The following is a 27,799-nucleotide window of genomic DNA, read 5'->3' on the forward strand; positions in this document are numbered from 1 at the left end:
TCCAGCGTCCCCACCCAAAACCACGCCGCGGGCCGGAGACACCCTTCCCACTCGTTTTCCTCCGCGTACAGGCAGGGCGGGGAGGAAGGGCAGCAGGAAAGCTTCACCACCGTAACCAACCAGTGCCAAAACTATTCCCCCTGGTTTGAGGGCCTGTGGCCACACCCAGGCCTCTCCCGCTCGGTCCCCGGGGACCCCCGAGGCGGGGACGCCAACCAGGGCCTGGCAAGCGCTGACTTCAGGCCGAGGCCTGTGGCGGCTATTTTGGGGAAGGACAAGGACAGGGCCGGGATTAATGGAGCCAAGGCCAAGCCATGGCTAGGCCCAGCCCGGCCGTGCCTGCCCGCACCGCGGTCACCAGCACCGGCGGGTGCCGGTGCCCGGCAGGAGGGTGCCGCCAGCCCCGGGGACGATAGGACACGCCCCAAAACCAAGCTAAGGCATGACCGTCCCCTCGGAAGCCCCTGGGATGACCACAGCCTCTCCTTCCGGGGAGGCACCCCAGTAGGAGCAGGGAAGGCTCAGCCCCGGTAACCGAGGCACTACTCTCCCCTGCCCCCCTGTAAGCGGGAGGCTCCCCCCAGGACATCCTCTTCCAGCAGCCCCCGGGAGCCAGAGTGCTACCGGTTACCGGGACCCTTTGCCCCCCCCCCCATACCTGTGCGCGGGCAGGAACAGCGCAGTGACCCCGCCGAGGCTGTGTGGAGCGGGGCGGCACCGCCCGCTTCCCGCCCCACCACCCCCCACCGCGCATGCGCTGGGGCACCGCGCGCCGCTGGGCGGTACGGTTCTGTACAGCACGGTACAGTATCCCAGGGCTACGCTCCGCCCGGTCCCCCCGCATCCCGGCCCCACGCCCAGAGTTGCGCACTGCCCGGTGCCTGAGCGGCACGGCCCTACGCCCGCTGCTCACACCCCCGAGCCCCCACAGCAACCGGGGGCCGGGCACCCCCGGCCGTACCCCCCGCCCACGGCCGCCGCGCGCTCCCACTGCCCACGCGCTGTCAGCTAATAGGTGCCGGCACCATGGCGTCACCCCTGGGAGGGGTAGGGCTACTGAGCGTGCGCGGCCTGCTGGGAGGCGGGTGGCGTCACTAGTAGTGCGTTGGAAGCGGCGTGGCTGGGTACTGTCGCGCTGAGGTGAGGGCTGGGTTGGGTCCGGCCCGCTGCCCTCCTTTCACCCCACCCGGGCTGGGGGACCCTGCGGGGCGTTGGGCGCGGGGGCTGGTGGCTAGGGGAGCTCGTAGCCGTGGCGTGGCCTGCCGCTGACAGCCCGCTGGTGGGGCGCCTGGGGCCTCGGCCCTCCTCCCGCGTGGGGCTGTGCTGTCAGGCCTCGGGTTGTGCTGCCCGGCAGGGACTTGTTGGCTGTACCCTAGGCAGCGGCACGCCGTGCTTGCCTGTGGGCCAGCCCCACGGCTGGGGCTGTGAGAGTTTTTTTTGGCTTCCTTTGGATGGGTGTCCAGGCGGGGGAACGGTTCCTGCCCTGCACGCTCCTGTGACCTTTCCTTCTACCTCACATGCTGTTGTCTCCTCTTGTTCTCTTCCTCTCCTTGCTGCCTGCCCAGTGCTCGCTTCCTAGATAGAGAGTCCTAGATAGATAGAGTGTCTGTGGAAACAACGGGCCCCAGCATTGCCTGGACTCTGCCCACCTCCCCTTCCTCTCACTACTCTGCTTCCTGCTGGCTAGACTCTGCTCTCTGTGCCATCTGGCAGGGCAGCCCCACACACCAACTTCCTGCTCCCAGGTAGCTGGCACAGCAGCCCTGTGACTGGAGTCTGCCCTGGCCATCTTTTTTCTTTTTTTTTTTTTTTTTGTGGGCCGTGACACCTGTCAGCTAGATCTGAAATCTTAATGGTGCTAATGGGGAGGCTGTCCCAGCTGGCTGCATGTCAGGGGTACGGCACCTTTGGGCTTCAGTGGAATGGCAGGATCTTGCATACCCTCCATGGCAAAAAGTCTGGGGCCCTTCCACTTTCCCTCTTCTTCCTGCAGCTTTTGCATTCTGGGTGGAGCCTGGCTCCTGTGGCTGGGTCCCAGTAGTCTGGTGGGGCCACCAGTGCTGCTAACAGCCTTGTTGGGACAGTACTCATGGCCTGGTTGTTGCTGCAGGGCCCTGGCAGCTGTTGCCATTGCATGGGGAGGCTTTGTCAGTAGGGGCTGAGTGACATCCTAAAGGAGTGCTGGTGTCTCCCCCAGGGCCTGTGCTCACTTTGGGTGTCTTGCTCAGATGTCGTGTCCAGAGGAATTGGCTGCCCTGGCAGATGAGGACCTGCTTGACTTCCTCATGAAGGGTGATGCTCCCTGCCCTGAAATCCCAGGGGAGGAGAATGGTCTGCTGGAAGACTGGGGCCTGCCAGAGCCTGAGGTGAGTTCTTCAGGAGCAATTGCTGCTGGGTTGTGGGGAGGTTTGGCTCCCTGCTTATTAAAAGCTTTTTCTCTGCAGCTCCTGAACGAGGAGATGGATGACTTCATCAGCTCCCTGCTGAGCCCCTTTGAAGATGAACTAGGCATGCTGCAGGGTTATTCGCCTGCTGACAGTGACAGCAGCATTTCTGAGGATCAGAATCTGTCCCATAGCCCTGGCAGTGGCTTTGCCGGCAGCCCTCAGAACTCAGACGTTGTGCAGTTTGATCACAACTATTCCCTCCATCAGGATTGGCCTGTGCTTGAAAGTGTGAGATCTGAAATGGCAGAAAATGTTTCCATTGACCTTGGTAAGTGATGTGCGTGGGCTCTTTCTGTCCTGGCTACGGGCAGAAAAGCAGTCCCACGTAGGGGTTTTTGGGGAGGTGCCAGGCAGCGATGGAGAAAGCCGAGTTGGGTGGCTTTCTGCTGCCATAAAATTGTAGTTTTGTGCCACTCAAAGCTGGCTGGTCGAGTGCTGCCTCACTGAGGCCTGGAGCTTGACTCTCCTTTCCTTCTCCAGAGACATGGATGGGTTTGGAAGGCACAAGTGAGGTGCTGGAACAGAGTTCCAGTTTCCCCATTGCTGTTGCTGTGGACGCTGGACCCCAGCTTGTGCCCGGAGCCACCATGCAGGTACTGACTGCCATGCCTTAGGAAGTGTGTGGGCCCCGGCCTTCTGCTCATGTTTCCCCTTCTCTCCTGGCTTGACTCCTGTGAGGGATATCTCAGAGGAAAGTTTGATGCTGCTTTGGGAGAGCTGATCCTGGTTCTGTAGGCTTTCTGCATGCCCTCTCTGCCCTGGGGCGGACTCCCTTTACTTTGCATTCTCAGTGGGTGTATTTTTGCTGTTTTCTAGTCTGACTTCCCAGAGCTGGTCCTGACAGAGGAGGAGAGGCAGCTCCTGGAGAAAGAAGGTGTTTCATTACCAACCTGTCTGCCACTGACCAAAGTGAGTCCTCGCTACAGCCTGTCACTCCCAAACAGACTTGGACCACTCAAACCCTTCAGCCAGAGTAGGGGTCAAAAATGCAGGATGGTGCCTTGGTGAGAGCGTTAGCACCCAGGTGCTGCATTCAGGGCAGCATGCGGCAGGGCTTGGTGTCTTCCTCCTCCCTTGGAGGCCCAGGGGGTATCCACGTGCATAGCAGCCTCTGCTTTACTAGTCAGGTAGATACGAAGAGCAGCAAGACCTGGCTGCTGTCAGTCTCCCCACTTGCGACTGCTTGCAGGAAGCAGTTACACCACAAGTGCCTTTTTCTTTCCGCTTGCCTTAATGTTTTGTGAGCTGTGTGCTTTTCATCTCCCTTAGGTGTGCCTCACTCTTCTGCTACGCTGGGGAAGCTGCTGGCCTCATCAGCAGGCCAGGGTTTGCCTTGCAGCTCATGCAGTTCATTCAGCGGTGTGGGAGGGACAGAGGACAAAAGCATGTGGGTTGCTGCCTTTCTAAGCAGGGCTGAGCACTGAGATGTATGCAGGATTTGTGAGGGCTGGATTGCTAATGCCCTGGGGTGGCTGCTAATGAGAAATGGCCCTTGCAGGCTGAAGAGCGGCTTCTGAAGAAAGTGCGTCGGAAGATCCGGAACAAGCAGTCAGCCCAAGATAGTCGTCGCAGGAAGAAGATCTACGTGGATGGCCTGGAAAACAGGTATGGGCATGCAGCAGCCATGCTGTGCTGCTGCTGGGGTCTTGCCACCCTGGGCAGAAAGTGAGGCTGACCCCTGTGGTCTTCTCAAGAGGCTCAGAAGCTCAGGGCATATCCTGCCCTGCTCTCTTAGGCTTGGAGATGGCCCAGAGCTTTCTCCATTTGAGCCAGGTACTGGCCTGCCAGGTCCAGTGTGTTCTCCAGGTTAGGCTAGTTTGTAATACAGCCTGGTGTCTCTGATCTGCAGGGCTGGTGTGCTGCTAGGAGCAAGCATCCTTAGGGATTAATCTGGTGCTTCTCTGTGGGACTGGGCAGGGCTTACCCCTCCCCAAACCTGGTGTGAGATGTCATTCTCTGGGCTTTGCTCCAGCTGGTGCCAGGTAGACCCCAGGAGCACTTGTAGCTGCCCCAGCCACCCAGAGTTGGTGGCTGATTCCCTGAGGGAGTGACTCTGGTGGAGTCCCTGTTGTTGACTAACAAAATCTCTCTGTGTTTTTCCCCCGTGCATCTTTCCCGGGAAGGGTGGCAGCCTGCATGGCTCAGAACCACGAGCTGCAGAAGAAGGTGCAGCTGCTGCAGAAGCAGAACATGTGAGTTCTCATTGTTGGACATGGCAGGAGATGTGGTGGGGAAGGTTGTTCCTCTTGGGATTGTGGTATATCCCTGGCCACAAAGGGGCAGGAGGGGAGTGCAGCTCTTGGTTCAGCTGCTGCGTTGCCTGCTCTCCTGCAGGTCACTGCTTGAGCAGCTGTGGAAACTGCAGGCCTTGGTGAGACAGTCCACCACCAAAACTACCACAGCAAGCACCTGCATCATGGTGAGTGGCTTCAGCCCCAGTGTCTGTGAAGGGGTCTCTGCTGTCCCCATAAGTCTAGGAGAGAGGTGTTTATTGCCGCCAGTGATGCATATCCATGTCCTTTGCTGAGGGCTTTGCTGATCTTTCTGTTTCCAGGTCCTGGTCCTGTCCTTCTGCCTCATTCTCTCCCCCAGCCTCTACTCATTTGGGAGCAGAGCGCCACAGCCGGAGCTCAGAGGTGAGTGCCCGAGGGCTGAGGCGTGGTTCCAGGTGAAGTGCTGCCCTCTGGGGCAGAGCACCTTCCTGGGGGACAGCCTGAACTCTGGGGCACCTCCAACCCAGCAGCCCCTTGCCTGGGATGACCACTTGGTTTGGCTTTGCTGTCTCGCCCCAGCTCTGGACTCTTCCTCAGTCCTGTTGCGGAGGCCCGCTTGGGGGGCAGGGCCCTGGGTCAAGGACAGTACCAGAACTGGATGTATCCAGTCCCTCTTGGAGCACAAGCACAGCTTGTGCTTTGCGGCTGTGCAGCATCCTCTCCCTGCCTCCCCGGGAGGAGGCAGCCCTAGTTGAACAGTTTGTTCCCCTTTCATGGGCTCTGTGGTGGCCCATGCTCAGAGCAGGACCGTGAGAGGCTGGTGTGTCCAGCTCTCAAGGCGGGAATGACAAGGCTGGCTCTACCTCTCTTGCAGTGCTGTCATGGCGGATCCATGAGTTCCCAAACCAGGTTAGGCAGGCAGCACCTGATGTGCAGGAGGAAGCTGCACTGGAGAGGCTCAGCCCAGACCCTGAGGACCCCTCGTTGTTGGGCAGCTTCAATTGGTCATGGGAAGAGGGACAGAGTCCACCCAAGTCCAATCCCAGATCTGCTTTCAACAGCAACTCATCCTCCGACCCTCCAGCAGCAGCAGGCTCTGAGCTGGGCCCTCCCCAGCCTCAGGAGCAGCGCTCACAGAATGACCCTTTGCACACGGCGGTGCCGGCAGCATGGAAAGCCAAGAGGCAGGAGTGGGTGGAATGCACTGCCAGCGTTGTCATCCAGCAGCACCGTGCCGATGAGATGTGACTGCTGCCTCCTTCAGCCTGTTGGGGTCACACCGGGCACCCTGCTGGGCAGGGACAAGCAGAGCTGTGTTAACAGATAATCTATCAAAGCAGATGCTTTTGAATACTCCTGATTGCTGGCAGCTCAGAGGGTTTACCAGGGAGGAATCATTTTAGGGATGACCTAATTTTACACTCTGCTCTGTATGTCCATAGCAGGACCCTATCTGAGATGGGGTAGGAAATTGTGGGAACTTTGCTACGGCTGCTGATGTGGCCTGCAGCCTGGGGTGTGTCCCGTGGCTTGCAGGGACAGGCTGTGGCATATGGAGGGTGAAGGTGGTTGGGCCTGAGGTACCTGTACCTGATCTGACTGGAGGCAGGTGGTGATGAATGCTGCTGCCCTGCTTCTTCCCTGCCCAAGTGGAGGTGAACAGGCTGGGTCCTGCACTTCTTACCGTGTCTGGTGGCTGCAAGCATCTGTCCCTTGTCCCTTCCCTTTAATCGTGCAGTGTTGCCTGATTTCCGGGTGAGATGGCGAGCTGACCTTCAGTGCCCCAGCAGGGAGCGGTCCTGCCATTGCGACAGACCCTGTGTTTCCCCTGTTCCTGCTAGGTGTTGAGCCACGGGCACAGCTCCTGGCCTGGCTAGAGAAGATGCTGTGGAGTCCCTCCCGAGCCACGCATGCTGTTTCCCTTCATAGGGGCTGAGCCTTTCATTTCCCACAACCCTGGGAGCAGGGCTTCTGGTCCATGCCTCAGGTAGAGAAGGCATGCCTTGAACTGGACTGCTGAGGGGGCGTGGAGCAGAGAACAGCAGAGCTGTTCGCTCTTCTGAAGGCTTTCCTGGCCACAGGCTGGTTTCAAAGTTGTGTCCTCGTGTGCCTGAGCTTTGCTGCACTGGCCGGTGAGGCGGTTGTCCGGCTCTGGTTGCACCCCAGGTCTGTGCGGAAACACTTTGAGCTGGCAAGTGGTGTCTTTCCTGGAGTGCAGCTTAGTGGTACTTGTTGAGCATCTTTCCTTGTCCTACTTCAGATCTACACTGGTGAGGACATTTCCTTATTAGTGATGTGTAAATAAATATTAATGATGTGTAAATAAAATGTGCCCTCTGTGTGACTGGGCCCTCCATGGTTGTTTTGGTGCAGGGCTGGGCTGGCCAGTGGAGGCTAGGGGCTGTGCCAGGGGCTGGGAGCATTGTGGGAGGAACCCAGTGGAGGCTGGGGGGGTGACCACCCTTGTAGCCTAACAAAGGGGAGTGGGTGCTGCCTTCCCTTCCTGTGGCTGCAGCTGTGCAGAGGGGCTTGTTGAGGCACGGTGCAAGTTTGCTGGGCAGTGCTCTGCTCTCACCCCCCTTCAAGGGTGCACCAACACCCTTGAAACACTTTTGGAGACAAATGGATGTTGTGAGCACCCAGTGCCCATGTGCGACCTGTGCACACTGAAGCTGCTGGTGCAGTGAAAGCGAGCAGCTTCCCTTGTAGGAAGCGCGAGGAGCTGGTGTCTGCCCCCACCGCTGCTTTCGTAACGGGGAACTGCAACTGCACAATCGCAGGAAACAGTGCAGAGCCAGGGTGGTGAAACAGCCTAGTCCCTTCAGCCAGGGGCTGCGGAGTGGGCTCTGTCTGCTGGGTGGTTGCTGAATCAGGGCTGTGCCCTGGGTTCAGTTGAGATCACTGGATCCACAAGAGGCACTAGCAGACCCTGAGCTCAGACTGCTGAGCCCAGCACAGAGTTTGGGCGCATGGGAGCCCAGTGAGGCGATGGGTGCAAGCAGCATTGCACTTGCAACCTGCCCAGGAAGCAAAGGGCACTTGTGCAGACAGATGAGATGTAAAATTGAGTGCTGTTTCTCTGCCCGTGGAGGAGAAACAGCCAGAGGGTGGCTCACCCACGGGCCGTGTCTCAGGGCAGGTGATGGCACACTTGTAACAGCATCAAGTCACAGCTCTGCCCTGCCCAGGGAGGGCAGCCTGTGAGCATCCCCAGGGAACCACTGAACCTTTTTCCCCAGGAGCTGTGTGGTGGCAAGAAGGTCTAGGACCCCATCCTTGCTTTCGTTTCATTTTTTGCAGTTCAAGGCCAGCGTGCGTAATGCCACTGATGTCACCTGGAGTCCCTGGCCCAGTGCTAATTAATATCTGTAGGAGTCATCCGAAATAAAACACAGTGATATTGCTAGCAATGCAGGCAGTGGCCACCAGAGCTGTTGTTTGGCCAGGGGTGATGGGGTTAGCACCATGCTCCGCAGCAGTCTGGCTTGCTTGGCCAAATGTCAGGAGGGGAGATAGCTCTGGGAGAGTGGGCAGGGAGCCAGGCAAGCACAGCAGGCTCTTCATCAAACACAGCCAAACACATGCTCCTGCCACTAGGCACTGCCCACACCAGCCAGCACAGCCCTTCCATGCGGAAAGATTGTGGCAGAGGTGGGGATATCTCAGAGCCCAGAGCTGGTCCCGGTACTGCACTGGGAGTTTTGGGAATGGTTGCTCTGTGATCTCAGCCCATGCTGCCCCAGGGCTTCTGTTTTTCATTGCTTTCTGTGTTCTTGCATTGGTCCCACAGTGAGTGGCTCTGAGCCAGCGAGAGGAAGGAAGCCCAGCCTGGGCCTCACGCCTTGGGTTAAGGGGCAGCAATGATAAAAATGCCCGGAATGAGTCCTTTGGCTGAGGAGGCTCGCACCTTGTTTCCATCAGGCAGAGGAACAGGAGGAGCCTGGTAATTCTGCGACCCTCCTCATCCTTGCTGCAGCCTGTCCATGACATCTTTATTCCTTGCATGCTGCAGGGATCAGAGCGCATGCTATCTGTGCATTGTGCACTGCCTGCATGCACACGTGGCCTCCACATTCTGGCTTGGGTTGATGTTACGGTCCCTGCTTGCCCTTCCCACTGTGTTCCCTCTGTTATTCCCGAGGTTGAATCACATCCCATGCGTGTCCCCTGGCAGGTGTCTGCATCAGCAGCGTGGGAGTGCGCCAATGGACCAGAAACATGAGCCTTTCGGGGCAAAATATTCTGCTCAGCCCTCGGTAAGTCCCTACAGGTGTTGCCGAATGGAAACCCTCTCTTTTTTGCTTGGTGACTCCCTGAGTGTTGGTAGTGCCATTTCCCTTCCGTGGTAGCAGCTTATATTGAAAGTTTTTGAAAGTGTGAAATGAAATTTGTCTCCTATTGCTGGTTGTGTGACCGGTACAAAATACCTCCTGCTCACAGCTTTAAAGGAATCGGGGTTTCTCGGCGAGGTGAGAATTTTAGTCAGGAGCAGAAGTAAGACATATCCTCCTTTCCAAGGGAAACCTAAACCCCATGTTAGTATCCATCCTATTTTTATCCACTAGCACCAGCTGCTGGATATTGGTGGAAACAGAAAATCTAGCAGAAATCTGAGCGCCTGGTTAAAAAAGAAGCTGGAAATACAGCAATGGAGCCACCACCTTCCCCCAGCTCCTGAAACTGGGCACCTCAGCCCCAGGGCTGTTGAACCCCCAAGGGAGCTGGTTGTGTCAGGACTGCTTTGGCAAGGTGTCTGAGGCAGAAAGCAGAGAGGTTGGCCTGGGATGCCTGAAAAGAAAAAAAAGCCGGTGCCAGATGTGTCCTTCCCCTCTTCCCTTTCCCTGGCCACACGCTGTATAGCAGGGGCTTGGCTGGAGACCCCTTCGTGTGCATTGCTCAGGGGACACAGCCACGCCGAGGGGGCTCTCTTGGGACGGGCTGTTTGGGAGCTTTCTCCGCCCCTGATGCAGGAGGGCGGTTGGCAGCTGGCCGCTGCAGTGCATCCGCCGGGGCTGGGAACAGGAGGCTGCTGGCTCTGCAAAAGCCATTTGCAGCTGCCCCGTGCATTCAGGCGCCTGAGAAACTTCCTCTGCTCTGCTCACGCGGGGAGCGCAAGCTGCCTGGAGCCTGCCCCGGACCCCACAGTGTCCCACTGAGGCTGTGCATTATCCCACCACCTGAACACAGCCCAGTTTGCCCTGCACCTCCTGGGGATGTTTGTGAGGGACCCTGAGGGACAAGTTGCCCGCAGCATGGCGGCAGATTTGCAGGTGCAGTGCTACTGCACACTGCCAGGGAGGGGACATGGGACAGCCCCCATTCCCAGGGCCCCTGCTGCCCTCAGCGATGATGCACGAAACCTTCCCATGGGAGGGTGGCTGTGGGGCAAGACAAACCCTGCAGGTTCGAGGCAGGGCAGAAACCAGAGCCAAGTCCTACATCCCCACAGAAACCCTTTATTTTGTGCCTGGTGCCCAGCCTTCATGCTAGGCTGAACTTGCCTGGGAAAACATGAACCCGTGGACTGAGAGCTGCCGAAACGCAGCACATCAGCACAGGCAGAGCCTGGTTGGGGGGAGCGCCGTCTCCTTGTGGGCCTGGCCTGTGCCTCCTGGATTTCCCCACTTGCTGTTATTTTATCCGGGTGAAAATGCTGGTGCCAATCCTGCAGGAAACCCCAAATCACTGTGGTTCATTCAGCTGGGGTCACCTATGCTGTGGTGGTGGGTACAGAGGGGAAACCCGAGGGGGGGGCGCTGTGTCCTTGCTGGGTGCTGAGCGGGATGCCCAGGGCTCCAGCACCCTGTGGCGGAGGCTGATCTGGGTGCTGGCATCATGCTCTGCTCTCTCCCCCCCCGGGCTATGTGTGAGGGGAGTCCCAGGGGGGTCCAGCTGGGGCCAGACCCCATCCTGTGCTCACCCAGCCCTGGGGCGCACCTGGGATGCAGGAACTGGCCAGGTCACAGGGATGCTCCTTAGCCCCTGTTCATCACCAGTGACAAACCCATTTCACCCTCCTGGTCCCACTGTGCCTCATCCCATGGGATTTATCCCCTCTCCAGCCTGGGGCGCAGGAAAGCTCAGCACAGCGGTGGCCGGGACCTGGCACTCATCGGGTAGCTTTCCAGTCCTCAGCAGGGCCCTCAGCCACCTCTTGCAGGAGCCACAGGGTGTGCAGGGTCTCTTCCCCGTTGGTGCCCACATAGCGCTGGCCCAGGAAGGTGGTTGTCCGGTCTCTCTCTGAGTCTGGAAGGGTCTGAGGGGGCATGAGCTGGGGCGGCAAGGCACGAAGCCACCCCCCTGGGTCCTGCTGGCATCCCCGCTGTGGGGCGTTGGCCCCCTCCCACCTACCTCGGTGCTGCCAGCGCACAATGAAAGAGAAGGTGGGCTGTGAGACCAGCCCCGCATCCTGCTGGGACCCCTCCAGCAGCGAGGTGAGGATTTCGGGGTCACTGGCCGCAGGCCCCGGCAAGTAGGAACTGGAGAAGCTGCCATCCTCGCTGAGGACGGACACAACCATCCGGCGGCTGGTGTCACTCTGCCAGGACTCGGAGAGGAGGCACTGCAAGGCCAGTGCTGTGGCTTGGGGTACCTGGCCAGGCAGGGGGGGCACCCTGCTTCCATCCCACCACCCTGGCTCTGCCCCGGGGCGGCACTGGGGGATGCACTGTGGACCCCACGTGAAGCTCATGCCACCAGCATTGCCCCCTCAGCACAGGCATTGCACCTGCCGGCACCAATTGCCTTCAGCCCAGCTGCTGCTCTGGGGTGTTTGCTGCTCCCACCCAGGGGAGAGTGGGTCCTCCCCACGCTAAAGCAGGATGCGCTGCTTTCTTTGTGCACTTGGTGGGAAATGGAGTTTCTCTGGGGCATGGCTCTGCCTGTCTCTGGGCGGATTCCCACAGCGAGGAGCATCCTTGCACGAGTGGTCCCTCCCTCCTGGTCTCTCCGCAGCTTCCCCCGGCGTTGTGTAGCGCTGGTCCAGCAGCCCGGCCCTGGCTCCCTGCCGAGCACCGCAGCCCCCAGCCCCAGTCTTTGGGGTGTAGCAGGGTGCCAGCACCATGTCCCCATCACCACCCATCCCCGTACCTTCCTCTCCACAGGGGTGACGTGCGCAGCCAGGGTGAGGACCATGGCGAAAGTGCCGCTCCCCATGGACGTGGGGCTGCAAAGCGCCCAGCACAGCTCCCTCCTGGCCCCGTGCCCTGGCCCCCTTTATAGGGCTGTAACTGGGGCACAGCAGGCACCGGGCTGGCAGCTGCAGAGTGGGCAGCCAGGTGGCAGGGCGCCTGGGACAGGTGAGGCGAGGAGGTCTGTGTGACCCAGGCAGCGCCAGAGGAATGTGGGGATGAGCACGGCTGTGGAGAGAGGTGGGGGCAGTGGGGTTTTTTTAAGGCCCTAATAGCAGCCTGGAAAGCATCAGCTGCCTTCTTTGGGAATTCGTCTCCTGTGCATGCAGGCTGGAAATTATTACCTGTTTAAACATTTAACTGCTCCCTGCTTTGCTGGTGCTACTGCCTGGCCAGGGTGTCACGCATGTGGTGCTGGGGCATCCCTGGCAGAGGCAAGCTGCAGTGGCTGCAGTGCTGTGCAGGAGGGAAGGCTCACCCTGCCTTCTGCTTTAGCAGCAATAACATTTCCCCAGCATCTTCTGCATATTGCCTGCTAATTTTGCTGCTTTTGCTTTTACAGGAGTTAGAGGAAGAAGTAACCGCAGTGGGATGCTAGGGTCCAAGCAAGTGTGTTTACTAAACACACTAACCTTCCTTGTGTTTGCATTGCTGCTCTTAGGGGCTTTGGATGTGCACAACAGGGTGTGCACTGTCCCTGTGCGCCCGAGCTGCTGCTCTGCTCCCTGCAGTGCCCAGAGCAGGCATGGGGCTGTGGACAACCAAAAATTAAGGTGGGATTCAAGTGCCTAAATACATGCCATCTCCAGGATGGCAGTGTCTGGGGCACTGGATGGCACCAGGGCTGTGGTGTGCGTACTGGGGGTGGTGGAGGCCCCACACTGGGGTGGCAGGCACCACCACCCACGCCACTCAGCGCCTGCCACGAGCCCTGGCACACCCTGGGGCCCCACTGCTGCTGCTGCTCAGCACCTCTTCCTCCGGTCCGGGTGGCCCTGAAGGCTGGGGCGAGCGGAAACCATCCCTCTCCTAACACATCACTCCTCCTTGTTGCCTTTTACACAGTCCCAAACTCACAGGCTTTTCACAGAGGCCTGAGAAATCCCCCCTGGGGGCTCTCTTGCCCTTGCCCTGGATGCCACGCTCCATCCTTTTGGCCTGACACCAGCCCCTGCCTTTCTGCGCTGTTTGGCAGGGACAAGCCACCCCGTTTGAAGTGCCAGGGAGGTGGCAGCCACCGCGCCATGTCGCACACGGCAACGTGCACCGGCCTCACTGGGGCTGGGCCAGGCTGGATGGACTGTATGGCTTGTGTGTCAGCATCCCTGGTGCTGGGTGTTACGTTAAGAGTTACTGTCGTGTAGGAATCTGAGGAGTGGCTGAGGGGGGGGGAACCCTCCTGTTGAGTCACGAGGTTCAGACAGGACCCCCTTGCTTTCTAAACTCCTTCTCAGAGAGGAGTCTAGGGGCAGCTAAGTCCAGTCCTAGTCTCAGACTTGGTCAACGGTTATTTTCTAAGGACTGTATATGCAGCCATTCATCAGAGTAAAGGCGACAGCGTTAATTTAAACGCGCTGCACCCCCCAGTCTAGTCGTGTTGCATGAACTATCACGGCCACATTAATAAAGAGTGCAGTTTATTAGAGCAACAGATGATACACAGATTCTTTGGATTACCGGTGATAAATTTACTGTCTGCAAAGCACGTGCAAATATCAAGAGTATGAGTGACACTGCCGGCTATAAATGCGTTAAAGATGATAAAGCAACTCTAGAGAGATTTCTAAGTTTCCCGGGGAGGCACTTGGAATAACCAAGTGTTCGACTCTTACCCAAAGGCATCCCGATGGGGGGGGAAGAGAGGCTCAGCCCGTCGACTGATCCCAGAGGTCAGAGTGGTACGTGATGGTGTCTTCCCTAACGTTCGCTTTCTCTTAAGCCATTTTATACTATCTTTCACCTTTCGGGTGGAGCTTGAGTGACTCTAGTCATACATCTTTGTTTAGGATTGGTGTAAAGTTTTCTCGCTTCGCTTTTAAAGGTATAGGCTAGGAAAAATTCAGAGCGCAAGCTCAGTGAGGAGTGGTTGCACCTTGGAGGCGGGTAGCTTTTGGGATGGAGGTGTGTTTTGGTATTATAATGATGTTATAATGAGCAAAGTTCATCAAAGGACAGCATTTTGTCAGAAACATGGCAGACTGTTGGCCCAGGATAGCAAATGTGCAGCTTACTGGTCACACACAATACCTTTGAGTTCCCATTTAATTGCAGAGCCTGGCCGCGGCGTCTCCACACCGCTCCACCCTCCGAACAGTACCTTCTTAGAGTCAGTACACCAAGCTCCCCTGGCGTCACTGACGTCTAAGGTTACAGGCCTAGGGAACTTCCATGGAATGGCCTTGCATGTCAGCCGCATTCCACCCGGGAATCTTCTTCAATGCTGTACCTTACCTAAAAGTGTGAATAGAAGTTTAATTTCTAAGTCACCTCCAGCTATTATCCCACACTGGGTTATATTTGTAACGCTTCTGCAAGAGGCTTTGGGTTCACCCATGGACCTGCCAAAAACCTTGTGTCAAAAGCGCAAGCTTGGCAAGTGTCCACAGAAGCTGATTGAGCAACACTGCCGAAACGCAGTAGCAGAGAAGGGTAAAATCCCTGGTTGTAACCCAGAGGGATGGGATGGGACAGGATGGGGACCTTGACTGTGCATGTTTTACTTAGGGTGCCGTGCAGCACAAAGGAAGCGCTTCACCAACATCTCGCATCTATCGATACCGTTACCTCCATCACCCAACTCTACAGAGAGTCCTGGGGCTGGAAAGGCATCTGGCAGGGATGGGTGTGAAGGCACCATAAGGCAGGCAGCTGGATTCAGAATGCTGATGTCACCTCTGCTACCGGCGGGCAGGCGTGGAGCGATGGTGCAGGGTGGAAGTTCAGATTAGGATAAAGTGTGAAATGAGCTCAGGGAGCTGGATAAGGGTAATCAGGGGGGATCCAGATATCCCCGGGGAAGGGCAGTTGTGGTTAGCAGATAGCAATGAGCCCTCCCCTCTGCAGGGGGACCTGTGGGGACAGAAGCTGCCTCAGAGGGGGAGCAAGGGCAGTTTTTTAAAAAAGACAACCACAGCTGACATGATTTTTAAATTTTTTTTTATGTGAGAGGCTGATTTTGCTTGCCTTGGGAGGGCCAGGTTGCAGCCAAAGCGTGCCATCACAGGGTGGGCGAAGCTGCATCCTTGCAGGATGGGGACAAGCTTGGCAGGATCTTTCCTTTCAGGGTGTGTTTGCATGTGAAGACATTTCTGCCCACCCTGAGGAGAAGCAGAGAGATCCCATGGAGTTACCTGCAGACATGACCCACTCAGGGGTGGCCCTAAATGCTCCCCAACTTGCCCCGAGCAGCTGCCAGATGCCCCTGTCCAGGGCAAGCCCCTTGCCAGGAGGCATTGGCATCCCTGCTGCAAACCCATGCTGGGGGGGTTACCAGGGGTGGTCCCTTTGCCCAGGGGGATGCTCGTCCTTGGGGGTCCTGGGGAGGCCCCCTCTGTGAGGCTGCTGCCCACCGCATCCCCCCGTTACCTCGTGGCTTTCCAGTCCTCTTCAAGGGACCCAATGGCTTCGTGCAGCAGCCATGTGGTGGTCAGCGTCTCCTTTCTGTCCGCGTCCATGAAGCACTGCCCCGCGAAGGTGGTGGTGGCATCTGGGGGATGCACTTGGTGAGGGGTTGGAGGGGGACAGCACCTGTGCTGCTTCCCACCCTTCCCCGGGGTCCTCCCGGCTGCAGCCGTGTTCCCACTCCGACGGCCATGCGCCCCACCAGCCCGTGCCCAGGGGGACCTGCCCTTCCCCAGCGGCTCCCTCGGGCAAGGCAGGCTCTGTGACACCACATCCCCGTGTCCTAACAGGATCCAGACCCACCACGGGCACCTTGGGCTGCCCAGCAGGGATGGGTGCAAAGATGCTGGGTGAGGAGGGGTTGCCCCATGCGAGCCCAGCGTTGCCTGTTAGCCCTGTGCTGGCCAGGTACCACTGTCTCCCTCTGCTTAGCTGCACCAAAGCATCACCCAGCAGACTTTCCAGCAGAGGAAAAATCCTGCTGACTGCCTGCCCGGCTCCCGGTGTCCCGGTGGTGCCAGCCCCAGGTGTCCCAGCACTTACTGGAGAACTTGTCCCAGAGCACAGTGAAGGCAAAGGTGGGCCAGCCCCCCCCTCACTGGGCTGCTGCTGGGCGCCCTTCGGGGGGGGAAGCACAGGCACAGCCGCTGGCGAGGGTGACCTGTGTGAGGTATTTCCCCTGGAAGTCCCTGTCTTCCCTCACCACTGAAATCTCCATCAGCAAGTCCTGCTCATTCCTCCACATCCCACTGAGCTGGCACTGAAGGGGCATGGCCATGGGCCCTCTGCCCCTGCGCATGGCACAGAGGGGGACCCCATCCCTCCCACTGCCCCACAGCCAGAGCCGCAAGCCCTGCTGCAGGTGCGACTGCAGGGCACAGCTCTCCCTGTCCCCAGTTTGAGGAAATGCTCCCCCAGGTGCTGCCGGCTGCTGAGCAGGCGGTGCAGCTTGGCCAGCACATCCCACCCCATCAGCATGCATGGTGCCCCTGGGCACAAACTCTGTGGGAGGGGATGCCCCATGTGCGGTGCCCCCGGGCACAGATCTCATGGGAAGGGATGCCCTGTGTGTGGTGCCCCTGGGCACAGACCCTGCGGGAAGGGCTGCCCAGTATATGGTGCCCCTGTGAGAGAGAAACTTTGTGGAGGTGGTGACCAGGTGGCTGAGGATGAACCAGAAATACCCTGCCCATTGCCTGAACTAGGTGCTTGCAAAGCTCTCCTGCTTGCCTCAGCCTAAAATGGCATTTGAGAGGACCTCCAGCTGCCCACGCTGCATCCCAGTGCCATGTCTGCCATGTCCCCATCACCACCCATCCCTGTACCTTCCTCTCCGCAGGGGCAACGCACACTGCCAGGGCCAGGGTGAGGACCAGGGCGAAAGCGCCGCTCCTCATGGCCATGAGGCTGCGAAGCACCTAACGCGGCTCCCTCCCAGCCCCACGCCCCGGCCCCCTTTATAGGGCTGTAACCAGAGCCTTGCAGGCACCGAGCTGGCAGCAGCATGGCAGGTGGCTGGGTGGCAGGGCACCCGGGGCAGGCGAGGTGAGGAGGTCTGTGTGACCTGGGCAGCACTGGAGGAACACAGGGCTGAGCACGGCTGCACATCCACTAGCCAAGGGGCTCTGCTAACCCATTCCTTGCTCCACGACGGAGCCCTTGGGGTGGGCACAGCAGCCTGATGCTGTCCCACTGCCACCATCCCACTGCTGCCATCCAAACACAGCACTGCAATGAGCACAGCCCGACCAGCTCTTCGCTGCACTGAAGGGTGGTGTGTCTGCCCGTGAGAGTTTGTCCTCACGGCAGTCCCCTCCCGTGTTACAAGTTTCTGCTGCTGTTTCTAAGCCATTTTTCTCCTCATTGTGCTGGGTTTTCCCTGCATCTGGGAGCTGTGACTGTCACTGCAGCAGGAGCTGTTGGGCACCCCTGAATTAATCCCTCTTGTAAGTGCACAAGGGCTTTTCTGGAAGATATGTAGATATTAAAATCTGCTTGCCCCTGCAGGAGGGGATGTGTGGTGCCCTGGGCACAGACCCCATGGGAGGTGATGCCCCATGCATGGTGCTTTGAGGCCGAGCAGGGCACAGCTCCACGGTAGAGTCCTGTCAGAGCCCTCCCAAGGGGTCTTTAATGGTATGAGACTGTACCGAGGATGGGCGGGTGGGCAGGGGTCCTCGGACCACCTGGCTGCTGCACAGGGACATGGCACAGCCACCTCCTCCGAGACATCTCTCCAACCAGGTGAACATGTCTCTGCTGATGCTGCAGGGGAAGACAGAGCTGGCACTTGGCCATGTCCAGGTCAGGAGGGACCTCTGGCCCCTGCCCTGCACAGGGGATGAGCGTCTGCTTACAGCATCCTCCAGAGACACATCTGCCCCAGGGGTGAAGGCACCAGGAGGGCCACTCTCCTCCTCCTCAGAGAGCACAATGCAGCAATGCTCATGTGCAAATTGCACTTTGTTTTTAATTAGAAAATTATAGTAGCTGCCTTCAGATCCCATCCCGGGGACTTGCTCCAACAGCCCTTGGGGTCCCGGCACCGCTCTCCCTTGCTTGTTGCCCAGCTGGCTCCCAGCACTGGCACCCACCCCCGGGGCTCAGCGCTCCCCCCAGGGGCTCCATGCTGCACCCATGGGTGCAGCCCCAGCACAGAGCAGGGATGGAGCAGCATCCCATGGCCCTGTTCTGCCCTGGGCTCACCTGCTGGCTTTCCAGTTGCCCTTGAGGCTGTCAACCTCACTTCATGTGATCCACATGGTCCTCAGTATTTCCTTCCCATCCTTGTTCACAAAGCACTGGCCCACGAAGGCAGTGGTGGAGTCTGCGGAAGGGGTGGGAGGTGGGAGAGAGTGCCAGGGTGAGTGGTTTCCCTCTGTTAGGCAGCCAGCTTGCCAGTTTGGGAGTGGGAAAGGCTGCTTGCAGGTGGGTGATGTTTCCCTCCCCAGCCTCCTGCCCCACTGGGACCAGGGATGCGGCACTGGACAGGCATGGGATATGCAGGGCATGGGGGGATGAGCCCAGATGAGCCTGCATCCAGCTCTGCCTCACCTCATCCTGGGCAGAACCTGCTCGGACAAGAGCCAGAAGTGGGGACATGGAGGTGCCACCAGTCATGCAGCTCTGGGGTTGGGGATGGGGCAGGACAGATGGATGGCAGGCAGGGCGGCAGGAGCAGGCATCCCTGGGAGCTACAGCCCCACTGTCTGTCTCTGCGCAGTGTGCCGGCCCAGACCTGGCACCAAATCTTACCTTTGGCTGCAACGCGGCGCTGAGGGATGCTGTGGTCAGGGTGAAGAGGAGAGTGATGCTAAGCCTGCCCATCGTCCTCCAGAGTGGGAGCTCGCTGCTGAACTGGGTGCTGCCTGGCTTTGTGGGATGGTGCCCTGGCTCCTAGTCAGCTCCAGGAAGGTCTGGGGACCTGGCCAAGGAGCTCCTCCATCCTCCCAGCATGATGGTCCATGCTTGGCAAGGATGCAGCCAGAGCTGGGCCAAGGAGAGAGGCAGAGGAGCAGAGCAGTGTGTGCGGTCCCAACCAGGGGGCTGGCAGGAGTGATGACCACGTGGACACGGTGGAGGGGGCAGGAGCTACGGGACTTCATTTATAAGTGAAGTTATAGGCTTGAAAATCAGATTTATTCTTTTGTCATCACTGCAGCATGTCTTGGTACCAACCAGCCATGGAGTCCCTGGGTGACCTGGGAACTCCCCAGCTCCATCTGCTTAGGTGGGACAACAGCTGGATTGAGACAGATGTTGGGCACTGAGACATTGAGCACTGAGATGTTCAGTGCTGAGACATTTGTAAACAGTTGCTAGGAACAGTCCCTGCAGAAATGGTCACGTAGGACAGTCTTCTGCATGTGGTTAAGACATGTAAGTGCTGTTTCCCACGTAGCTGAGACAAGCAGTAGCGATGGATCATGCATGCACTGGAGCATGGCTAACAGCTGGACAAGAGCTGAACAGGGAGTGGTTCAGGGAGTCTTACCTGACCCCGCTGGAGGTGCTGCTGCAAGAACCCCTGCAACGGAGACTCCTCCATCCGGAGAGTGACCAACTGATCCCCTACGTGAGCATTACCCCATGCCAAGATCCCAATAAATTAGTTTTTCTTTTTTTTAACTGATACACTACCTGTGAGCACCTGTGCAACACAGACACGGCAGCAGCGATACGCTGCGTGTGTGTCCTGGTTTCAGCTGGGATAGAGTTGATTTCCTTCCTAGTGGCTGGTGTAGTACTGTGTTTTGGGTTTTAGTATGAGAATAATATTGACAACACGCTGATGTTTTGGCTGTTGCTGAGCGGTATTTACACTGGTCAAGGACTTTTTTCAGCTCCCCATGCTCTGCCAGGTGCCCAAGAAGCTGGGAGGGGACACAGCCAGGATTGTTGATCCAAACTGACCAAAGGGCTATTCCATACCACATGACGTCATGCTCAGTATATAAAGCTGGGGAAGAAGAAGGAAGGGGGGGACATTCGGAGTGATGGTGTTTGTCTTCCCAAGCAACCATTACGCGTGAGGGAGCCCTGCTTTCCTGGAGATGGCTGAACACCTGCCTGCCCATGGGAAGTAGTGAATGAATTCCTTGCTTCTCTTTGCTCGTGCACGCGGCTTTTGCTTTACCTATTAAACTGTCCTTATCTCAACCCACGAGTGTTCTCACTTTTGCTCTTCCGATTCTCTTCCCCATCCCACCACGAGGGTAGGGGGGGTGGAGTGAGTGAGCGGCTGCGTGGTGCTTAGTTGCCATCTGGGGCTAAACCACGACAGTGTGATTGCAAAGTGCTTCCTGCTTCCTCCAGCTCCCTGTGCTTCCAAAGGCATTCACAGTACGTAAACGACCACAACCAAGGCCTGCCATGCAGGAGCAACGGCTGGTTTTTCCTCCCAGAGGGAGGTCTGCAGTGGGGCTGAAGGGGACCCTGCTGCTCAGCTTTGCTGTGCTGATGAGCCTGAGCTGGAAGGAGGTGAATAGCGCCAGGTTTGCGGCTCAGAGAGGCAGAGCAGACATGAGCAGCATGCAAAGCACTGCGAGCAGGTCTTGCAGCTGGGTAAAACCCAGTGCTGATGAATGCCCAACATCCACGGGGAAGCATCCTCAGCCACAGCCCCCCAGAGCCCCGCAAGCACCCCCGGCACACCACATTCTATCACCCCCAAACCGAGATGCTAGGTGTGTTGCAGCCTTGCTGAGTGCCCTCATATAGAGACTGGCCTTGCAAACAGCTCTGCCAGCCCGTGCCCGCTGCATTTCTCACCAGCACCGTGGCTGCCCGCGGGGATTTGCAGACTGCTCAAACCGCAGTCAGCACTGCCACCTTGCTGGAGCGCCCCAGGACTGCTGCCTCCTGGGAGCCCTGCCCCGGGGAAATGTTGACATGAAGGCGACAATAAAGTCAGGAGGACGGGTGTGGTAAAGCTGCAGGCTTAGCGGGATGCCCCATTGCTGAGCTGGCCATGCTTCGGGGCGAGAGCACAGTCCAGTGGCCCCTCTGCCGCCCTCTTTCCTAATCCCCAGGTTCCTCGAAAGCAGGTAAAAGGCAGCACAGACCCAAGGATCCCATAGCAGAGGGCTGATGTAAAGGCACTCTACTTAGGCTGTAAAAGAACCGAAAAAGCTGGAGAAATTCTAGGGAGGCACCAAGAAGGAAACAGCAGCATCACTCCAGAAGAGGAAGATGCACCCAAGAGAGTGTAGTGAGAGACTAATTTGTGCCAGAGCTTAGCACTAGTGACTAAAGTAAATGAAGCCTTAGTCCGCATGAATTGTGCTTTAACCTTTGTTTTTATCTATGGAAATGTAACTGGTAGGTAAGGAAGTATAAGTAAAACTTTAAGTACAGGATATTCTGTAACAAAAGATAAGGAAATGTCTCAAGACACAGACAAAAAGGGTGCCTGGAGGCTGCGAGAGCAAATCAGAAGAAGACACCACCCCCCCCCACCCCCCCCCCCCGACTCCACGAACAGGATTGGATGAGCAGAAGTGCCATCAGGAAATCAAGCGACCTATAGAGACTATAAAATCCAGTAACAATTGACAGATGGGGTCCCTCTTGAGAGGCACCCAGCTCGAGCTGTAACTACTATTGGATATTAAACATAGCAGAAGAAGGAACTCTGTTTGATTCTTTTATTAAAGCGGAACCTAGGGACAAGCCCTGTTGAGGTGGCGTCCGCTTAATTCCTACCATGGTCTAGGTGGTGGCTGTATAATTCCTACAACGAGAGAAAATGTGAAAAGCAAATCATGTGCAAGTCCACAACAAGGCAGGCCAACACAAAGAGCAGGTGGAAAACTTGTTAAAGCTGCAGATGCTGTTAGCAAAGTTCTCCCACAGCATCCGCGGCAGGAAAGCCAGGGGAGCAGTGGGAGGTGGCAGCCCTGCCAGCCCACTCCTGCCTTTGGGCTGCCCAAATCCCAGGCAGGATGCCAGCATGGGGCATGCAGCACTGTTCGGGGTTATTTTGGGACCAGGCAGCTCAAGGACCAAGTTTTGATTCAGACCCCCAAGCTGAGTTTCCTGGAAATTATTTGTTTCGGCTGGGAGGGGCAACTCAGGCAGCACCAGTGCTGCCCATTTACAGTAAGTCACAAAGTCCGGCAGGCAGGGGTTTGGGGCTGGGTTTGCTGGGCTTCCCCTTTCCAGTAAATCATGCACATTTCCCTAGGAAGAGGTTTGGGGCTGGATGTGCTGCAGCTACCGGCACTGTGCTGCCGGCACGGAGCAGCCCTCGCCACTCACCAGGAGCATGGGCACAGCTGGGACCCCACACCTGCCTACCTGAGGGCTGCCTGAGACCCAGCTTTTCGGGGTGCAGAAGGGCCCCCCCAGCTCACCCTCCCATCACACTCACCCAGCAGTGAGCAGGGAAGAGCCAGTGCTGACCCACGCTTGGTGTCAGAGGGTCACTTTGGGGATGCGCCATCCCTGTGTTGTTCCCCCCCCCACCTCTCGGATGCAGCGCCCCAGGCTTCTGCCTGGCAGGAGGAGGGAGCCCCTTTGGGAGTGGGATCCCCCAGAGGGGAGGGAATCCATCCTCCCCAGCAGGAATTAGGGTTGACTGGAGCCTGACACCATGTCCTGAGCTGGAGCCACTTTGGCACTAGCGGCTAATCTGTACTGAAAATAAAGTCGGACTTTCTTGGGGCAGAAGGAGCACCTGGCAGGAGAAACCAGACAACAAATGTGCCTGTGTAGAGACCATCTTCTCCTCCGTGCTGGCTTCCCAAAGACCTTTCCTGATCCTTACCTTACCCACACTGGTTGCCCTTCTCTCTTTGGCAACCTGCAGTGATCTGCAGCGGCTGCAAAGCTCCTTTGGGCTGGAAAAGGGGCTTTCTCAGGGCCAGTCTCTTCCCGGAGTAACGGGGTGAGAGCTTTGCCCTGCACCCACCGCAGTGCTTTAGCCCAGCTTCCCCAGGACATATCCATAGACCGCACAAGGTTGGGTTTAAAGAAAAAAACTTTAATTTTAATTGGTTTTTGGGGGTATCTTCCTCCAGAGCTGATAACAGTCCCGATGCTGGTACACACTGATGCTGCTGAGGGGTCCCCCAGTCCCCCAAGCCCGGTTGGAGCTGGGGAGCCAGTGATTGCTCTGCTTTCCATCAGGTTGTGAGAGCGATAAATGCTAAATGGAGGGTGAGAGGCTTCTCCTTCCTCCCTTCAGCCCATCCAAGTGAAGACATTGCAGCTGGTCCTGCAGGGAAGCAGAAGCCCATCGGTGCCTGGCCAGCAGAGGGGCATGTGTCCCAGCCAGGCCAGGGGTCCCGTGGCTCACCTGGTGCCTTTCCAGTCTCTGGGCAGGGAGTCGACCTCCTCCCCGCCAGCCCCAGCGAAGCACTGGCTCACAAAGACAGCTGTGGAGTCTGGGGGAGTGGTGGCCATTAGCATCCCAGTGGGGTCCCGGCTGCTTTTGGGGCTTCACAAGCACCAGCGGGTTTAATGCTCACAGAGTCTGGGTGGGTCCCAATGGTTGCAGGGAAACGCTCTGCGGCAGAGATGCTGTCAAAGCAACTTTTGATGCCTGAACAGTGTTTCAGGAAGTCTCCTGCTGTCTGCAGACACCAGCCAGAGCAGGGAGAGGTCGGGGAAAGACAGACTGGGGACAAGAGAGGAGGGGACAGAGGGATGCGAGGTGAGTGCTGGGGGAGCTGAGCCTAAGCTCCCCTTCCCATCCCCTGCCCCATCCGGGCACGGCCACCACTGCAGCTACTGACCAGAAAACTTCTTCCAGTTGATGGTGAAGCCGAAGGTGCACTGCCCGTCCTCATCCAAGTGCTGGGAGCCAACGAGGGGGGATGGCTCGATGGGTTTCTGGGCACTCAACACAGCGGTGTGGTACTCACCAGAGAAGTTGCCCTGACATGTGCATCCTGGAGCCCAGCTCATTCTCCCACCAGCCGGTCAGGTCACACTGCCAGGGAATGAGCGGGCATGTCCCCAGGGGTTGTCCGCATGCAGTGCCTAACCCTGCCCTGCGGGCTGACCCCCCTGCCTGCACCCCCCTGATGCCCACGGGGTGCCAGCACTCACCTTGCCGTTCCTTGCGGGGTGTTTCTGCTTGCGGCCCAGCCACCACTTGGTGTTGGTCGCCTTTGCCTCCTTTGCACCAGCCTTTCCTCCCCCAGGGATCTCGGCTGCCTGGCAGAGGAGCTTGCAAAAGAAATGAAACACAGGGGCAAGCTGTGGGCAGTGGCACAGCAGGGTTTCTCCAGAGCCCCGCGAGTGCTCAGGCACTCATTTTTAAGAGACATGATTTATAAAGTCAACGCCATCTCAGCCACGTCAGGAGGGCCAAAAGCTGGAGTAAGCCAAGTAGAAGGGGAGAGGTGAAGAGGAAAAGCTAAAGGCAAGAGTCCCAGACAGGCAGGAACATGGGCAGGACCCCCGCTTCCAGCCCTGCTAGGTGAGCTGTGTTACCCCAGGACACATCTGCCCGTGCCTGTAGGGACGTGTGCTGTGCTCAGCACTGGTGCGTGGTACAAGTGGAGAGCCCACTGGTCCATGGTAGGCTCCTGCGTGGCCAAGGAGGTGGCACAGCCAGTGCCCTGCAGCAGCCCACCTGCAAGGCTCCAGCTCCGGCTCCAAGCACTCCCTCCCCTCCCTGGGCAGGGGCAAGCCACCCCTTGGGGCAGGGTCCCCAGGTTACACCTGCCCCAATTCCCCTGCATGTCCCCCTGCACCAGGGAAGGGATCCCCATGCACATCCCTCCCGGTGACACAGACAACCCCGGAGCATCCCTCCCCCTCGGAGCACCCCCCTCGGCAGGAGCTCCCGTCAGTGTCCCCCCTGGAGCAGAGGGTCCTCCTGCTGCCGGGGGACTCCCCCCCGCGGGTGGGTCCTCCACGCGTGTCCCTCCTCCCCCCAAGTGCTGCAGCCCCCACATGTGCCCCCCCCGGGGTGGGTGTCCCACGCGTGTCCCTCCCCGGACACCGGGATCCCCACGCGTGCCCCCATGCATCCTCCCCCAGGGCCGAATTTCCCACGCGCGTCGCCCAGCAGCCACCCGCAGCAGGCGCTACCACGCGTGTCCCCGCTTCCACCTGGCTCCCCGCCGCGGCCGCGGCCAGGGCCGCCCCGACGGGCAGGGCGAGAGCGGAGAGGAGGCGGTGGCTCATCGGGCTGCAGCGGCGAGACCGGAGCACACCGTGCCGGGGCCACCCTCCCCTTTATAGTCCGGCTCGGCCCCGCCGCTGCCTTCCCGGAAAGTCCCGGCCGGCACCAGCGGGAGGGACAGGGACGGGGACGTGCACGGGCATGGGGATGGGATGGGGACGGGGATGGGATGGGGACGGGGATGGGCATGGCCGGGGACAGGGACGGGGATGGGAATGGGAATCGGGATGGGGACGGGCACGGGGATGGGGATGTAGACGAGGATGACTGGAGCTGCTCGCTGACATGGCCCAGCCTGGGAGTCCCTGGCCTGGGTCCTGGCAGCCCCTGGCTGAGGGCTGTGCCTGGGTTTCACCCCTGCCCTGCAGGAGCCCCCGCACCCCAAACCACCCCCTGGTCGTTGCAGGGGATGGACAGAAGGACAGGGAGTCGTGAGGGCAGGGCGAGGGTATGTGTGCGGGAACAGGTGGTGTTCTGCAGCATCTCCAGAGATTCAGCAGATGAAGGAAGCGAACCTGCCCCAACAGCAATAGGAAAACCCCAGGGCGTTGCAGGCCGGAGGTGGGAAGCCCCAGTCACACTTACCAGGCGAGAACAAAAGGTCAGTGAACATCAGGGCAGGATCAGGCCAGGGTGGGCTGTTCCTGCAGGGGAGCAGGACAGATGCTGAAGGATCAAGGATGGGGCCATATGGGAAGTGGGGCCAGGATGGGGGGATGTTTGGGGCACCTGACAGGTGCAGCTTGGGGCAGGGCAGTGGCGATAGCACTGTAGGTGCTGGCTTCCTGTAAACTCTGTGGTTTTGCTTTCTATTTCTGTTCCACAATTAAACAAGCAGACTGCTTACATCGTCTCCTATCCTGTGGGCTGCCTTTTTAGGAGACCCCAAGAGACACCCCCCAGCCATGGGGGTGATGAAAGGACAGAAATGAAGTTTTACTCCCCGGTCCCACATGGTTCTCAGTGGTCCCACATCCCCTGTGGCCTCCCCTGCCAGGGCTCCCAGTCTCATCCTCCCGCTCCCGCTGGGCTCCCGAGGCTTTAACCTCACAGACCATTTGGAGAAGCGGTTTGAAAGGGAAGTGCTGAGGCAGGGACCTGCTCATGCTGCTGGTGACAGCCACAGCTGGCGTTTGGGGAGGGTGAGAATGAGAATGAGCCCTGAGGATGCAGTGGTTAGGATGAGGGTGCAGGGGTGAGGATGAGAGTGCAGGGGTGAGGACGAGAGTGGAGGGGTAAAGATGAGGGTGCAGGGGTGAGGATGAAGATGCAGGGGTGGCTTCTGATCAAAAGCTGAACCACCAGACACCTCAGCCAGTTGTGGCTTGGCCGGTAAAGGCATACCCTGGACAGGCTCTGGTCTGTGCACTCCCCAGGAGCTGGGGGGCCTGAGAGCAGCCCCAGAGCCCAGCAGGAAAGGAGAGGAGCAGAGGGAGAGGAAGGCTGGGGAAGGGCAGGCAGGGGCACCCTGCAAGAGGAAGAGGATGGTGGACAGGCCCTGACACTTGCCCAGGGCACTGTGTGCTCGCTACCTCAAAATCCCTGCCCCATCCAACAGTTTCTTCCCCTGGCAGCCCTGCAGCCCCCAGGTACATCCCCCTGCCCAAGCCCTTCGTGCCTCTCCCTGCCTGCGCGGCTCCTGCCTGGGGTGCTCATAGGCACCCAAGTTAGGAGCTGCGAGTTAGGGATTAGGGAATTTGTGAGTTAGAAACTTTGTGAGTTGCTGAAGTGATGAATTAGTGAGTTCACGTGTTAGATGAGTCCATGCAAAGGGCATTGAGCCCTTGTTTGACATGTTTGTTTTCTTTCCTAATGAGCGTATTGGGTTTGCGTGGCAAGGTTTTGGTAGCAGGGGGGGCTGCAGGGGCGGCTTCTGTGATAAGATACCAGAAGTTTCCCCCATGTCTGACAGAGCCAGTGCCAGCCGGCTCCAAGACGGACCCGCCGCTGGCCAAAGCTGAGCCAATCAGCGACGGTCGTAGCACCTCTGTGATAACATATTTAAGAAGGGGAAAAAAAACTGCTGTGCAACAGCAGCTGGGAGAGAGAAGTGAGAATATGTGAGAGAAACAACTCTGCAGACACCAAGGTCAGTGAAGAAGGAGGGGGAGGAGGTGCTCCAGGTGCCAGAGCAGAGATTCCCCTGCAGCCCATGGTGAAGACCATGATGACACAGGTTGTCCCCCTGCAGCCCATGGAGGTCTATGGTGGAGCAGATATCCACCTGCAGCCCACAGAGGACCCCACGCCAGAGCAGGTGGATGCGCCCGAAGGAGTCTGTGACCCCGTGGAGAGAAGAGCCCACGCTGGACCAGGTCTTCTGGCAGGACCTGTGACCCCGTGAGGGACCCATGCTGGAGCAGTCTGTTCCTGAAGGACTGCACCCTGTGGAAGGGACCCACGCTAGAGCAGTTCATTAAGAACTGCAGCCCCTGGGAAGGACCCACATTGGAGAAGTTCATGGAGGACTGTCTCCCGTGGGAGGGACCCCATGCTGGAGCAGGGGAAGAGCGTGAGGAGGAAGGAGCAGCAGAGACAATGCATGATGAACTGACCGCAACCCCCATTGCCTGACCCCCTGCACTGCTCAGGGAGAAGAGGTAGAAGTTGGGAGTGAAGTTGAGCCCGGGAAGAAGGGAGGGTTGGGAGGGAAGGTGTTTTTAGATTTGTTGTTATTTCTCATTATCCTTCTCTGACTTTTGATTGGCAATAAATTAAATTAATTTCCCCGAGTTGAGTCTGTTTTGCCTG

General features: G+C 58.3%; 3 protein-coding genes and 1 pseudogene across 13 annotated transcripts in view; 1 reads left to right on the top strand and 3 right to left on the bottom strand.

The window, feature by feature from the left end:
• Positions 1–777, bottom strand: part of TLN1 (talin 1) — a 35,681-nt gene extending 34,904 nt beyond the window's left edge. For 2 of the 3 annotated variants that reach the window (XM_072860332.1, XM_072860330.1), the window contains exon 1: positions 659–746. The gene's annotated coding sequence lies outside the window, so the exon portion shown is untranslated. Of the gene's footprint in view, positions 1–658 lie in introns of all 3 variants that reach the window. The other variant, XM_072860331.1, reaches the window with a different exon arrangement.
• Positions 778–793: 16 nt separating this feature from the next.
• CREB3 (cAMP responsive element binding protein 3) lies at positions 794–27,659 on the top strand. 9 transcript variants are annotated; one of them, XM_072860339.1, is made up of 11 exons: positions 1,019–1,140; positions 2,198–2,366; positions 2,445–2,715; positions 2,928–3,040; positions 3,264–3,356; positions 3,946–4,052; positions 4,571–4,639; positions 4,782–4,866; positions 5,002–5,083; positions 8,835–8,916; positions 27,240–27,659. In XM_072860339.1, the coding sequence occupies exons 2-11, from the start codon at positions 2,229–2,231 to the stop codon at positions 27,382–27,384; spliced, it is 1,185 nt and encodes a 394-aa protein (XP_072716440.1). In that variant the 5' UTR covers positions 1,019–1,140; positions 2,198–2,228; the 3' UTR covers positions 27,385–27,659. The 9 variants fall into 9 exon arrangements, with proteins under 9 accessions (XP_072716437.1, XP_072716440.1, XP_072716443.1 ...); XM_072860342.1 differs by lacking the exon at positions 27,240–27,659 and adding an exon at positions 26,961–27,024; XM_072860338.1 differs by lacking the exon at positions 27,240–27,659 and adding an exon at positions 19,755–19,921.
• LOC140651176 (avidin-like) lies at positions 10,770–11,815 on the bottom strand. Its single transcript, XM_072860343.1, has 3 exons — positions 11,750–11,815; positions 11,012–11,222; positions 10,770–10,906 (listed from the first exon to the last, which is right to left on the bottom strand). The coding sequence occupies exons 1-3, from the start codon at positions 11,813–11,815 to the stop codon at positions 10,770–10,772; spliced, it is 414 nt and encodes a 137-aa protein (XP_072716444.1).
• LOC140651175 (avidin-like) lies at positions 15,008–16,808 on the bottom strand (annotated as a pseudogene).
• Positions 27,660–27,799: the final 140 nt, after the last annotated feature.

Source organism: Ciconia boyciana, chromosome 4 (genome assembly GCF_034638445.1).
Source record: "Ciconia boyciana chromosome 4, ASM3463844v1, whole genome shotgun sequence".
Taxonomy (NCBI): domain Eukaryota; kingdom Metazoa; phylum Chordata; class Aves; order Ciconiiformes; family Ciconiidae; genus Ciconia; species Ciconia boyciana.

What these genes read in the sequence shown, in the direction of transcription:
- LOC140651176 (XM_072860343.1), bottom strand. Translation starts at nt 11,815, where the DNA reads ATGGGGAGCGGCACTTTCGCCATGGTCCTCACCCTGGCTGCGCACGTC. An exon ending in TCACCCCTGTGGAGAGGAAG is followed by an intron (nt 11,223 to 11,749) that starts GTACGGGGATGG and finishes CTGGCCTTGCAG; the next exon opens with TGCCTCCTCTCCGAGTCCTG. An exon ending in TGTGCGCTGGCAGCACCGAG is followed by an intron (nt 10,907 to 11,011) that starts GTAGGTGGGAGG and finishes AGACCCTTCCAG; the next exon opens with ACTCAGAGAGAGACCGGACA.
- CREB3 (XM_072860336.1), top strand. Translation starts at nt 2,229, where the DNA reads ATGTCGTGTCCAGAGGAATTGGCTGCCCTGGCAGATGAGGACCTGCTT. An exon ending in TGCCCGGAGCCACCATGCAG is followed by an intron (nt 3,041 to 3,263) that starts GTACTGACTGCC and finishes GCTGTTTTCTAG; the next exon opens with TCTGACTTCCCAGAGCTGGT. An exon ending in CAGCAAGCACCTGCATCATG is followed by an intron (nt 4,867 to 5,001) that starts GTGAGTGGCTTC and finishes TTCTGTTTCCAG; the next exon opens with GTCCTGGTCCTGTCCTTCTG.